Source organism: Ambystoma mexicanum, chromosome 5p (genome assembly GCF_040938575.1).
Source record: "Ambystoma mexicanum isolate Mex_15411 chromosome 5p, UKY_AmexF1_1, whole genome shotgun sequence".
Lineage (NCBI taxonomy): Eukaryota > Metazoa > Chordata > Amphibia > Caudata > Ambystomatidae > Ambystoma > Ambystoma mexicanum.
In genome coordinates this window covers 966,999,509-967,012,964 of record NC_090930.1, presented here as the reverse complement: position 1 = coordinate 967,012,964, position 13,456 = coordinate 966,999,509, and the positions used below count along the sequence as shown (strand labels likewise).

Here is a 13,456-nt window from a genome sequence, read left to right as displayed (position 1 = left end):
GTATGACTCAGAAGGGATCAGGCCCCAGCTGCTGCAGCAGGTGGAGAGCTTAGCATGGGAGGGGGAGATGGAAGGCAAAGGAGAAAAGGATGGTCTTGAGAAGTTTCCAGAACTTAAGAAGATCTGGCTGAAGTCTGATATGGAGAAGGAGGCTGTTCCGGAGGCAGGCACCAGCCGAGGAAAGGGATTTACCTCCCACTCTCTGCTTGTAGAAGCGTCTGACCTGCAGTAAGTTGAAGCCTGAGGACTGAAGGATTCTGGCTAGGCTGTATTTAGGGATGGAAATCTGGATATAGAGAGAACCCACGCCCCAGACAGCCTTGTGGATGATGCAGAGCGTTTTGAATTTGATCCATGCAGTCACTGGGAGCCGGTGGAGAGACTGTAGGGCTGGAGAAATGCGGTCCCTGGGCTTGAGGCCAAGGATAAGTCTTTCAGCCCTATTCTGGATTAATTGGAGGAGGCGAAGGGAGGAAAGGGCAAGGTTGAGGAAGAGGCTGTTGCAGTAGTCAGGTTTAGAGAGAACCAGGGTTCTGCAGACATTGAGCTTCTAAGGGTAGGTGAGGAGAGGTAGAGTTCCCCTAAGGAGATGGAGCTGAAAGTCAGACTTCTTGGCAAGGTCTATGATGTGTAGAGAGAAGGAGAGTGTGTGGTCAAAGATGATACCAAGGTATTTTGGCTCACATGGGTGTGAGGGGAGGGGACCCAAGGAGTCTGGCATGAGAGTGGGGGGGGGGCTGGGAGCAGGTGTCCCAATTAGAAGGATCTCAGTCTTTGTGGCATTGAGGAGGAGATAATTGGCAGAACATCATGCCCGAATAGCATTCAGGCAGTCACGTATAAGTCAGGAAGAGGAGGACGACGAGGTGGGGGACGGCAGCCGGAAGGAGAGTTGTGTGTCATCTGCATAACACTGGAAGTGAGGGGAGTAGGTGGAGATTAGGTGGGAAAAGTTGCAAGGTAGATGTTGAAAAACCATGCCGATAGGATAGAGCCCTAAGGGACACCACAAGAAGAGAGTGAGGTGGAGGACAGAAACTGACCCATTTGAACTTGGGAGGGTCTGTTAGAGAGGAAAGAAGTAAGCGATGCCAGTGCTCTGTCCATGATGCCTAGGGTATCACAGAGATGGTTTATGAGGATGTAGTGGCTGGCAGTGTCAAAGGCAGAGGAGAGATGGAGAAATATCAGTACAGATGGAGAGTTTGAGTCCAGATTGGATAGTAGGTCTTCACGGGTATTCAGAAGAGCGGTTTCCATGCCTCTGGCTGCCCAGAAGCCAGACTGGCTGTCATGGAGGCAGCCAGCCATTTTAGTGTGGACAGTGAGTTGGGGGATGACCAGCTTTTACACAGGTTTGCCCAGAAGTGGTTTATAGAGATAGGTCAATAGTTAGGTGAACAAGAGGGGTCAGCAGATAGCTTTTTTATGAGAGGGTACACAAGGAAGTGCTTGAGGGAAAGAGCCTGTGGCAAAAGAGTGGTTGTAAAGGTCAGCCATGTCAGGGGCGAGAATGCCAATGTTGTCCTTGATGGTTCTGGAGGAGCAGGGTTGCACCTGTTTAGAGCAGACTTTCATAGACTGCACAACTCTAGAGATCACATCTGGTGTAATGGGAGAGAGGGAGGAGAGTATGGGTGGGGGTAGAGAAGAGTTAGAAGAGGTGGAAGGAGGTGCGGTGTGGTAAGAGGGAGCGGATGACAGAGAGGACAGGATGTCAAGAGTTTTGGATGAAAAATGGGGAGCCAATGCAGAGCATACGGCCTGGGAGGGGAGAGGCGAAGAGGACACTGCGGTAGGATTGACAAGTTCTTTGCAGATTTTGAAGAGTTCCGCCGTGTTGTTTGAGGCTCCATAGATGCTAGATTGGACATGAGCTCTTTTTTTGGAGGCGGTTAAGTAAGAGTCATACAAAGAGTTTCATTTGGTGGCAGGTTACCTGTGAATCCTCATGAGAGGGGCAAGGATGCTGAGAATGTTACTGATAGAGAGATGGAGGTTTGTTAGGACAGAGTCAGGGGGAGAATCCAAACAAGGGGATTGGGGAGGGATGAAGGAGGAGGTAAAGGCAGCACTGACACATGCTTCATTGGTCACACGAGGGAGAAGGAGATTGGCAGTGCTTGAGAAGGAGACTGGGGGTAGGGGAGCTCAAGAACGGAGGAGAGGAGAGAGTTGTCATACCAGGATAGAGAGGTAGTGAGGCAGTTGGAGAGAGAAATGTCTGACAAGATGAGTCTATCCAAGATGTGCCCTGCATAGTGGGTGGGGCCAGAGGGAAGGATAGTGAGAGAGAGTTGCAGAGGTCATGGAAGAGAGAGGTGACCACATCAGGGGATTCGAAATGGATGTTGAAATAGCCAAGGAAGATACGTTTGGGAGAGGAGGAGAGTAGAGAAGAGGAGTGGTTGGCCCATTCTGAGAGGAAAAGGGAGGATGGACCAGGGGATTTGTAGATGGTAGCAAGAGTAACATTGAAAGAAGGGGAAATAGAGAAACCTGAAGACTAGCCTTTTAAAGGAAGAGTAGGATTGAGAGGGGATGATGGCAGCAGGAGTCCACTCAGGGAATATCAGGGCAACTCCACCACCAGATGAAGAGGATCTGGGGTTGGATATGACCCTGTAACTATCAGGAAGAAGAGTGTCAAAAACAGTGACAGAGCTGGCCTTCAACCAAGTCTCAGTAAGAGTGAGGACGTCAAGGTCTTCAAGGAGGTGACAGATGTTAGAGGAGTGTTTAATGGCAGAGCGAGTGTTGAAGGTAGCTAAGTGAAGCTGGTGACCCCTTGTTAAAGATTTGTGAGGGGGGGAACAGGGGTGTAGTGCAACTCCTGGTGGGGTTTGTGGGAGGTTTGTGGGGGGGTTGGAAGGAGAGGGTGGGAAGTTGAACAGGGAAGGAAGATGCCTGTCCAGAAGGTCGAAGGTTGGGCTGAGAGCCCTGGGCCATGATAGTGCCATTGTAATAGACATTAATGGTGCATTTGAAAGAAGCGAAGTGAGCCAAGAGCACTTCCCATCCAGTACTGCCAGTATTGGGTGAGGAGGAGAAAGGGGAGAAGACAGGGACCATATGAGCATTCCATAGGTTAGTTGAAGGAACAGTAAAGTGAATGTCAGTGATAGTTTGTCTGGAGGAAGCATTGATGCCGGTGTCTGCAATGGGGAGACCAGGGTTGGCTCTTAGAGTGCCTTTTTTTAGTTTCTTCCTTCCAGACTTTGTGAGAGAGGAAGGCTAGGCAGGGCTCGACTGGTCAACAGTGTACTCTGGAGATTTGCCTCTGGGCCTCTGCACACTGGGCCACTTCTATATTTTATTTTTATCAACATATTGATAAAAATGTGAAATATGGGGCCCCTGAAAATTGTTTCCAGGGCCTCTTTTGGTTCCCATTCCATGGGTGAGGGTGGGAGGTGGGTAGGGTAGGAGGTGGAGAAACAGTTTGATAAGATAGGGGAGACTGAACGAGCCATGGGGAGGGAGTAGGAGGGGCGCAGTCAGAGGTTCCAATGAGAGGGTCAAAGTCACTATGCAGCAAAAGAATTGCACCTGGTGGCCAAGCAGACAGAAAACAACAATTGGTGTGCTGCAGGTGCTAAGGTGTGTAGGATTTAGCAGACAGGAATTGTAAATCTACATAAACACTTTTTTCTCAAAACAAAGCAATAAAAACATACATAAAAAAGAAAGGCTGCACAGATGTAAGGTAACACTCTGAGAAACATCAGTGGCTATACAGACACTCCCTGGTATGAGTGACACGGTGATGATATGGATTGGTGCTGTACGAAATTAATAGGGAGGTAGTGTGGAAAGGAGCACACCAGAGTATCAGCGGGGGTAGTATCATGGAAAGGAAGAGAGAGCAGAGAGAGCTGCTCCTTGCACCTGCATGCTCCGACAGGCTCAGACAGGGCCTTAGTAGTGGGCCTTAAAAGGTGTACCGGCACTTGTCTCCCGGCTCACTGACTGGCTGCTGAAAAATTAGGAAAGGCCAATCACAGTGTCCACAGTGATCAAGAAAGCTGAGGCACTACGGTGCCTGGAAGGAGAACGAAGGTGGCGGCCACGTTTCAGTAAATGTTGCCACAGATGTTAAGTGCCCCTCCCAAGGCAATGGGGAATGGGGATATTTTTGAAAAAGCACCAGCTGCAACGATGTTAGAAGCCAACCAGTAGTGACCAAATTGCCCAGTTGCACAAATTAGCACTGATATTTGATTGTCGTCGGTGCGCATCAACAAATGCCCCAAAAGCAATAGGAATAGCCCCACAGGGTTTACCTGCTGGTGTATGGAGCTCCTTTATGGTCACCACCTTGTGGTCTTCTTGAGGGGCGGTGAAGCAACTGTAAGCACTGGAGAAGAAAGGTAGGGTATCGGTTCTGTTGTCTGCACATTTTAAAACACATCCTGCTTTTGAATTCAGGCATTTTAAAATGACCAGAATTTCCCACATAATTGTGCCATTCCTGGGATTGGGCAGAACTGGGTATCAGAATGTAGGCATCTATTGGTATGCCCACATTAAGATCACCTTGGTGAATCAGACACAACTTTTTGGATGCAAGTGATGATATGTAGTCGAACATAGTTTTGAGAATCAGGTCAAATGATCTGTTGAGTCTCTCATTAAAAATGCAGAGCTTGAGGATGGCTCCACATACAGCACCCAAGGGGCATCTGGCCATCTCACATGCTGTGTGATCATGCCCTAACATATGGGACGAGCAGACTTGATGAGCTCACCGATTATGACAGTCCATATACTGCTTCCCTCTGCAGCAACATTTAAAAAAGCCACAGCAACGAAGATATGAGCGGGTACCAAAACATCAAGAAAGGAACTGAGAGGCTGACGATGAAGATACCCATTAACAATGATCTAGAGGTTTGCCCAGAGTAATGGCCAGAGGTTAAGATTCACTTCAAAACTTCCAGCCATCTGCCTTTAGATGTGTTTTTCTCGTCCTGAATGGGAGCAGTATGGGCAGAAATGGGTCCCGAGCCTGCTATGACTAGAGACCCAAGGTACACCTCACTGACGAATCACAATGAGGCCTAAATATGCTTGGAGTTACTGGTAGTCTTGTGCAGAATGTATGCGACCTAGCAGTTCAGGATGGACTGCTTCTATTGGGATGAGACCAAGAGTGGTTTGCATATGGTCTTTCCCCTTCCGTAATGGCATAACAGGCTGAAAAGCGATTGATGGCTTAACAATAAAAACACATATGCATAGTAGTTTGAAAAGAAATCATTAATAGAATCATTTTGGAGGCCGAACAGAATCTGTTCCACTAACGATCCCGATGGCATTGTGGTCCTTCCTGAAGGGTTTTTATGATTCTCCCCACGTTGTGGATATTGGCTTGGGAATCTGGTCAGTCCCATATTTTCTGTGCCTATATCCTTCCTAGCCATACAGATAGTCCTGCTGGACCGCAGCCGTGCACAAAGGCATGCATGGAGGTGATGGGTAATGGGGGTTGCCGTGAAAAAAAAAGAGATTGCCATGACTACTTACCCCTGTGGCAGGGCTGTCACTAGATGTGGTGAGGCCAAGGGCAAAACATTTGGTGAGGCCCCCTTACAATTTTCTGCACTGGGCCAGCGGCGGCTCCTCCGCAAACAGGACTCAAGAAATCTCCCCTTGAGTTTGTGCGGAGGAACCCAAATATGGTTTATTACCACAACTGCCAATTGACGACAGTTTTCTCTACTGAAGGAAGGTTTATGGCAGACTAATTTCTGTGTCATATGCATTATTATATATAGGATGGCATGTCAGCATGTGGGGTGTGATGCCAGCATTAAGGAGCACCTTGCCCCTTTGTGCGCATTAAAACACACATCATACACAGTGACAAATAGATGACGTACAGTGGAGGCTGGTGAATTTCTGAATTTAAGAGGCTTAAATGTTTATGTCAATTATGCAGGATTGACAGAGCACAGTGAGGGAGCCCAAACCAAACAAGGGTTGCTTGAGGAGGTTTCTCACTCCCAAGAACATTTCTGAAACATTGGGTTAACATTATGCATTTTACAACACTTTCTTTGTAAAATTGGGTAGAAATCCAAACAGTTTGCAATTGGTTTTGTATGGAAGCACATGGAAAAACCCAATAGTTGCAAGTCACCAACCGTGCACAGGAACATTTCCCAATACATTTCATGCCGCCTTCGCACACAACATATGCTAGTATAAAAATATATTCATGCTGGTTGTTCCCATGTATGTCCATGCAGGCTGCACCAATATATGCCATTATTACCATGTACAGACGCCCAGCCAGTAAAAATGCCATGCCACTGAAAGTATGTCCAGCCTGACTGAGCACCTTAAGTGTTATTACTGGCTAGATTGGCCTAAATTCAATGTGGGCCAAATTAGCCAAGTAGTATATTTGCTTTAACCTTGATGCATCAAGGGTAAAGCAAAACAAGCATTGGCAATGCTAATAGTTTGGGCTTTCGTGTAGGCATGGGAAAGGCACTGTTGTAGTGGTATTAACTGCCCATTGATTGTAGCAGGAGTAAACTGGTTTGAGTACTTGAGCATCTAATAGCAGTGCCTGGCAAATGGCCTGTGGACTTTGCCAATCATTTTCCACACACCTGCCCAGCCATTGTCCTGTAAGGGTACACGCATGCAGATTCTTTGCATGGAGCGGGAAATGCAAAGAGCAGAATTCCCACTCCGTGTCACCTTGTATTCATGGAACATGAATCAAAATGGCATCGGCCAGTAAAAAACACAGCGTTTTCCTCTATGAATTTTCCTGCCTCCATGCAAACTTACATGACCATCAGAAGGAGCCCGGAACTGTTTGTTTACCACCATTCCGGGCAGTAGCTTACTGCACAACGTGCCCTTCAAATCGCTATGTAAATAAATACATTTACAAAGGGTAGGTCATAACTACTCATGTATACCCATTCTGCACAATATCATTAGACCTTCAGCCTCCAACCATTCTCCAGCCATGAGTGCAACCCCACTTCCTTGTCCTTTTCACACAGCACTTCACTTACAAAGCAACTCTTACACAAGCTCCTCTCCATTCCTTTTAGTCATAATGAAGTCATTAGAAGCAACACTGTTGAATGAGAGAACACTCGTAGATCTGCACTGGTAGCTTCCAGTGGCAGCATTTCGTGGCAATAAGAACCTATCCTGCTCTCATACATTGTGGTGTTAGTAGACGACCAATCTGTTTATGCAACTTCTATGTATTTAACACAATTCTGGTCTTCCCTTAGGTTCGGAGAGGGTTATTCTGTTAAAGTATGGCTCGCCAAGGACACAAGCTGTCCCACAGCGGTTTCAGACTGTCTGAACCTACACTTCCCGGGGACTTGTTTTAAGGTAAGAATGCTGGCATTCACGCAGTGAGTTTTCAGAATGTTCATGTTTTGTTTTGTCTTTTAGGTGACACTTAAGCAACACCTATAAGCTGAAATTATTCCATTGGAATACTGGTAGTAGGGAGATGACATGTAAAAAGGGAAACACAGCTATGGGCGTCATTTGGTTATATACCCACCCGTTAACTGTCCATGGAAATGCTGGTCCTTATGGTCATCACCTCACTACCTGCCCAAAACACGTACTCCAGGGACCTTAAGCTGCCATATCAAGCAGTAACATCAAATGTTTGCCCTTGAGTGTTATTTCCAATCAGTCTACTGAGAGCTAATGACATAGCTGGAGCTGTAAATGGGCTATTGGTGTAATAAATATATCTTACCCAAGTGTTCCTTCCACCACTTCATTTATCTCTGCTCCTTGCACTGATGTTCTACTAAAACAAGCAATGACTAACCAACAGTTTTGGCTTGGGTAGAGTTATTCGATAGACATTTGGTATTGCATGACATCATATGCCCAGGTAATCACACCATTTTCCATCTGTTGCCCTGTTATGGCCAGGTAGTACCATTATGTCAGTGCCTGTGAAATGCCTATTGCATGGCTAAAAAAATCAACTGCCCAATCTCTTTCTGTCTCTGCTTCCTTCACCTCCTAGTATGTGAAGTCTTGCCTGTCTCTCACGCCTGCTTTCACTGCACACCATCTCTCACTCCAACGACCATCCAGTTCTTCCAAACTCTCATAGGACCTCTATCAACTTGCAACGAACCTTGCTCTGCTCCTGGGCCTTTGAAGGTTCTCCCTCTAGTGGTTCTGAAGTCTCTCCCCTCTCCTATCCTCTCTGTAGACTTCTCACTACTACCTTCAGAATTTAGAACCCGACCAAAAATCAAAGGTCCTTCGTACACAGTTCTGCTTCACTAAAGGTGAGAGCATCTGTTGCTCCCAGCACTCTCTTGTGCCTCCTTCCTCCCAGGTTTAACAGTTCTCCCTTCTGTCACGCCTTTCCCAGCTGTCCACATCTTCTGCACTCTGTTGTGTTTCTTCGCCTACTCACACCTTCCATCTTTGAAGCACATTGGTGGCGAATCACATGAGCTGATACTACTAGTCTCGTTGGTCTGTTCTTCCACAGCTCGTTCTAATTTCTCAACATTCTCTGTTTCTGATCCTCAGACATCTGGCCTTGCGAGGGGAGGTTATAAAACCATAGGCTGCAATGTTGGGGTTAATTGTCATTTTATTTTTCTCTGGAAATGGTTAGCCAGGGATCAGTGTTCTCTTGCCTCCTGGTTTGCCAGGGGTGACTGACTGTGTTGCTGCCCCCACCAGGGCTCTGCAAGCATCAGATAAGTCATGCTTTTGATTGTATGTGTTTTGCTAGTAGGAGCCACTTTTCCACAATGTCTTTTATAGTAGTATTCAGATGGAAGCGTGCACAGGAGCCGTGTGAAAACCCATGCTGCTCGAACAGGCCCTATGAGTATCTTAGATTATATTCCTGATAATGAAAATCACAGAGGGGTTCCTGCTGGAACTGAAATTGAAGGCTTTTAAAGAATGTTTTACCCAAGCCCCTTCTAAATGGTGTTTCTTCAAGTCATAATTCCCCTAATTCAACCAGCAAACTTCCTGGCACCAATGTTTCCTCTATTCTGCATTCAACAGATAAGTGCTTGCCATGATATTGCTCTTTTCTTTGGACCGTATCAGCACCGAGGGTGTTTACCACATTATTGGTTCCAATGGTGGCTATGCTCCATCTACAGGGATGAGAGTGTGCTCCTCCTCGGATGGATGGATGTGGCTTTTAAAGACAAAAACCATGGTTGCCTGCGCCTGTGTCCTTGTCCGAGTACATATGTTTCTTATAAACTGTGTAATGTGTAATCTGTATAATGTCCCATTTAATCCCTACCAATCTAATCCAATTGGTCAGCGTTCTCTTTGACGCATTACAGAAAAAAACAGAGTCTCTCTTATGCAACTGCAAGGGGACATGGCAGTGCCGCGGCTCTCTTATGCAACTCCAAGGGGACATGGCAGTGCCGAGTCTCTCTTATGCAACTGCAAGGGGACATGGCAGTGCCGAGTCTCTCTTATGCAACTGCAAGGGGACATGGCAGTGCCCACCTAGGTGACGCTTTGGGTGCTTCTGTATTGAAATCAGAGGTACATCGAATGCACCATCACCAGTCTAGTCTAATGTAGCTCAGGACTTCAAATACCTCATCCCTCTCTGCCCAAGCTTGAGATTGAAGCCTAAGTGGTGATTGGAGTAGCCAATCCCTGGTCATGGTGTAATTTGACCCCCCTCCAAACTATTGTTCTCTCAACGGCCAACTCTATAAAAGGTTTCAAAAAAGGTAGCTGGCGCTCCTCTCCAGAAAGAACATGGCATGATAACCTGTTCTGAGATCAGAGTTTGCAGCACATGCTTTTTGCTCACTGTACCTTTCACAGATGGGAAATATACATTTGCATATCAGTCTTTGTCCCACCCACATGGGCAGTCCAGCACCGAAATGCTATGGCAATTCCTCTCTGAACAAGAGTACCAACAGCATCCCCATACACATCTTTCAGCCTTGTTGGGCCTCATCAGTGAGGTGAAGCTGTGCCTCTCTGAGCACAGTGAGCAGGGAGTCCACGTCTGGTTGCCCCCAGGGAACTTAGGGTGACCAACCCCAAGTTCCTTGCAAATATTTCAAAAAAGGTAGCTGGCACTCCTCTCCAGAAAGAACATGGCATGATAACCTTTTCTGAGATGAGTTTGCAGCACACGCTTTTTATATATAAAAGGTAGAGGAACAATCCTGGTGACTATTTCAGTCCAGCGAGAACATGTGACAAAGTAACTGACCTGGCCTTCCAACTGGTTGGAATTAGCAGCATTTCTGAAGGCCTTATATTTTTCTGCACAGTTGGAACGTCTGGTGGTTCTATACTGACAATCAGGTATAAAGAAGCTACACAAATCAAAAGGGAGTCATTAAGTATGCTGTAAAGTGGATTCTTGGAACCACAGGTAAGTCTTCCTAGTAAGTTGTTTTTTTCTGTTACATGTTAATACTAGTCATTGTAATTGTAATCGGTTATTTATAATGTGCTTAAAACCCAGAGGTTTCTAAGCACAGACCTGGGGATCGAACTTGTGTTGCTCCATGATGTCTTGCTTCCAAGACTTGTGCATTGCCCCTGAACTATCCTCCCGATTGCATGAAGATGAAGACCCATCGGTGGCCACCACCCTGGCTACATCTTCCCAACTGACATAGATGGAACCCAGCAGTAGGGCATCATTCTACATGGCAGGGCATCTCACATGCACACATACATTCCACTCATGACATCACAAACACTCTGAAATCACCTGCTTGGCTACTCAAATATAATGTTAGCGCCCCCGTCCGAAGGGCTGGAACGGAGAGTAACAGCCCAGCAGCCCAAGTTCCCTCCTGCCTATAATGAGTGCAACTAGACATTACCCCCTGTTCCTGACCTTAGGACAGGGTGCTAACACTATTTGCAACCCGGGTTAATAAAGCGGTAACCCGGAGTGTTACAAAAAAAAGTATTTTCATTCAAAGAACGGGACGCGCGCGGCGTCCCGTACATTGAATGAAAATGCTCTGCAAATATGGCCACCATGGTTATGGAAAGTGGGGCTCCATATAGAGCCCCTTTCCTATTTCCATGGCTGCCGCAAACGAAGACGGAGGGTAGCTAATGTGGCAGTGGCGTCACCGCCACCACAATCATGTAAGTGGGGTTGGGAGGGGGTTGGGGGAGGCAGCCTACGGGTTCCATGCATTTCAGCTCGCGATCTGCGAAAACTGATTGGCTGCACCACCACTAATATACTAAGGAAGACAGATTAAAAAAATAGGCAAATGGGGAGCAGGTGCAAGTGGATCTAGGTCACCTGGCCTAAGCCCTGCCCACCTGGATCCTTCCTGTTTGCAGCTTTTTTTACCTACCTAAGGAGCCCTCCAGCCTCTTTTCCTTTGCAGATGGGGAGCAGGTGCAAGTGGATTTAGGTCACCTGGTCTAAGCACCACCCACCTTCTGAGCCCTGCCTCTTCCTTCCTGCTCTTAACTCTTAGATCAAGGGCATCTCTTGCCCAAGCGTCCGAAGCGAAGGTCAGCTGAAGAAAAGGGCAGTTCCTGTTTGGAACTGTTCAGACCAGGAGGACCCAGGGCCCGAACCCCTGCTCAGACAGCAGGTAAGCATGCACCAATATGTGTTTAATCCCTCTGTCCCCACAGGCCATCCGCACCATCACCAGGCAATGCCAAAGTCAACTTCTCCAGTGCTGTGGTGAGGACGGGTGCTCCATGGCACAGTAAGATGTGCAAGTTGTGTAACGCTGCCTGCCTCTAGTATTTCGCTGTAACCCCCTGTTGTGTGCATGTGATGCCTGTATGCCTAAATCCTTCATCTTGCTGTCCTCCCACCCCCAAGGCAGCCCTCTCCTGCTACCCCTCTGCATCAACAATCCCTCACTGCCCATTGTGGGAGTTTGTATTGACACATTATGGTGACACCATCACCACCTTGTTGCTGATGCTTTGATTTGACTTTTGGACTCATGTGACTTGTGTTGGTTCACCCATCTCGAATCTCGTCATTCTCATGCTGGACTTCCTTAAGCATCATATAATGTTGCAAGAGATCAGCAAGTGCTAGCCAGGATTCAAGTCATAGATGGGCACAACATGACTCATGGTTATGTGTTCAGTACTGACTTCTGCTTCTCTGCTCTTTTTCACTGTTTTATTCTCTGTTCTCTCCCCCTCTCTCCACCCTCTCTTACTTTTTTCTTTGCACTTTCTCCATCAGAATTGTCCTTGGTCCTAGTGTGATAGCAACCATTGTTTTTCTTCCTCCCTCCCATACTTGTTCCCCACCCATCCATCACTATCTGAAATGTAGTCAGGCCTAATAAGATAGTCCCTTGTTTTGTTCCTCTCCCTCCTTTCTCCTCCCCTCTTCGTCACCTCTTGTATATTCCGGCTCTACCAGAAATGTTGTCAGGCCTAGTACGGTCTAGAAGCCTGTCTGTTTCCTATTTCCTTCCTATCTGTGTCGTGGCTCTTGCACTATCTGAAATGTTGCCTGGCCGAGTACGATAGTTAATTTCACATTCTTGTTGTTCATGGCCTGTAAGAATGTCATTGTATTTTCCCTTTTTCCCTCCCTTGCCTTGAGCGCTTTGAAACACAATGTGCATAGGCGCTATATAAATACACTATTATATCATATCAAAGTCTCCTTTGGTGGCTTCACTGATGCACAAGATCATCCTCTGGCCTGAGCTGCTTCTACTCTCTCTGAGGGTAGCCTTACTTCTGATGAGGGAGAATTGGCTAAAGGACTTATTGAGTTGGTAACTTCAGCCTTTCTGAAATAATTGTATAAATAATCATTTTTGTCTGACAGGTCGACTAGGGTCTTCGCCCCCACCGCGGCTGCGGACCCTATCCCAATCATATGTGGAGTGCCCCAAGGCTCCTGCATTTCCCCCACACTTTACAATATCTTCACGAAGCTCCTCTTTGACCGTCTTGACGATCCGGGTGTCAGCTACACTAATTATGCAGGCGACACCCAGGTCCTCATCACTCTCACTGGCAGCTATGAAGAGGATGCTGCAAAGCTTAATGAAATCTACTTAGAAATCAAGCCTGGATGGCCACATACAGTCTTTGCCTCAACGACGATAAGACTGGTCTAGTTTGTTCAGGCGAGCCTGGGAGCCTACGATAAGCAGTTCTTAAGGTATCAATCCTTTACCATTGAGGCAACATCATAAAAGTCTCCAAAGAGGTCAAAACACTAGGTGTGTACCTCGACTCCACTTTGTCACTAAAAAAACAAATAAACTCCACCATCTCAGCCACCACCTACACCAATAAATTGATCAATGCCTGTAGGCCTTTTCTCTCCACCTCTAGTTGCCTCACCTTATCAAGAGCGTTGATATTGTCTAAATTAGACTATTGCAACACACTCTACCTAGGCACTACCACAAAACACTTGAACAGGCTCCAGATCCTGCAAAATAATGCACTAAGA

The 13,456-nt window shown here is 46.8% G+C and overlaps 1 protein-coding gene across 1 annotated transcript in view; it reads left to right on the top strand.

The window, feature by feature from the left end:
• The window catches only part of ABCA13 (ATP binding cassette subfamily A member 13), a 2,251,223-nt gene that overhangs the window by 2,143,083 nt on the left and 94,684 nt on the right, over positions 1 to 13,456 (top strand). The window contains exon 46 of the mRNA XM_069613428.1: positions 7,266 to 7,371. Within this exon, the coding sequence (XP_069469529.1) occupies positions 7,266 to 7,371 (106 nt within the window). The remainder of the gene's footprint in view (positions 1 to 7,265; positions 7,372 to 13,456) is intronic.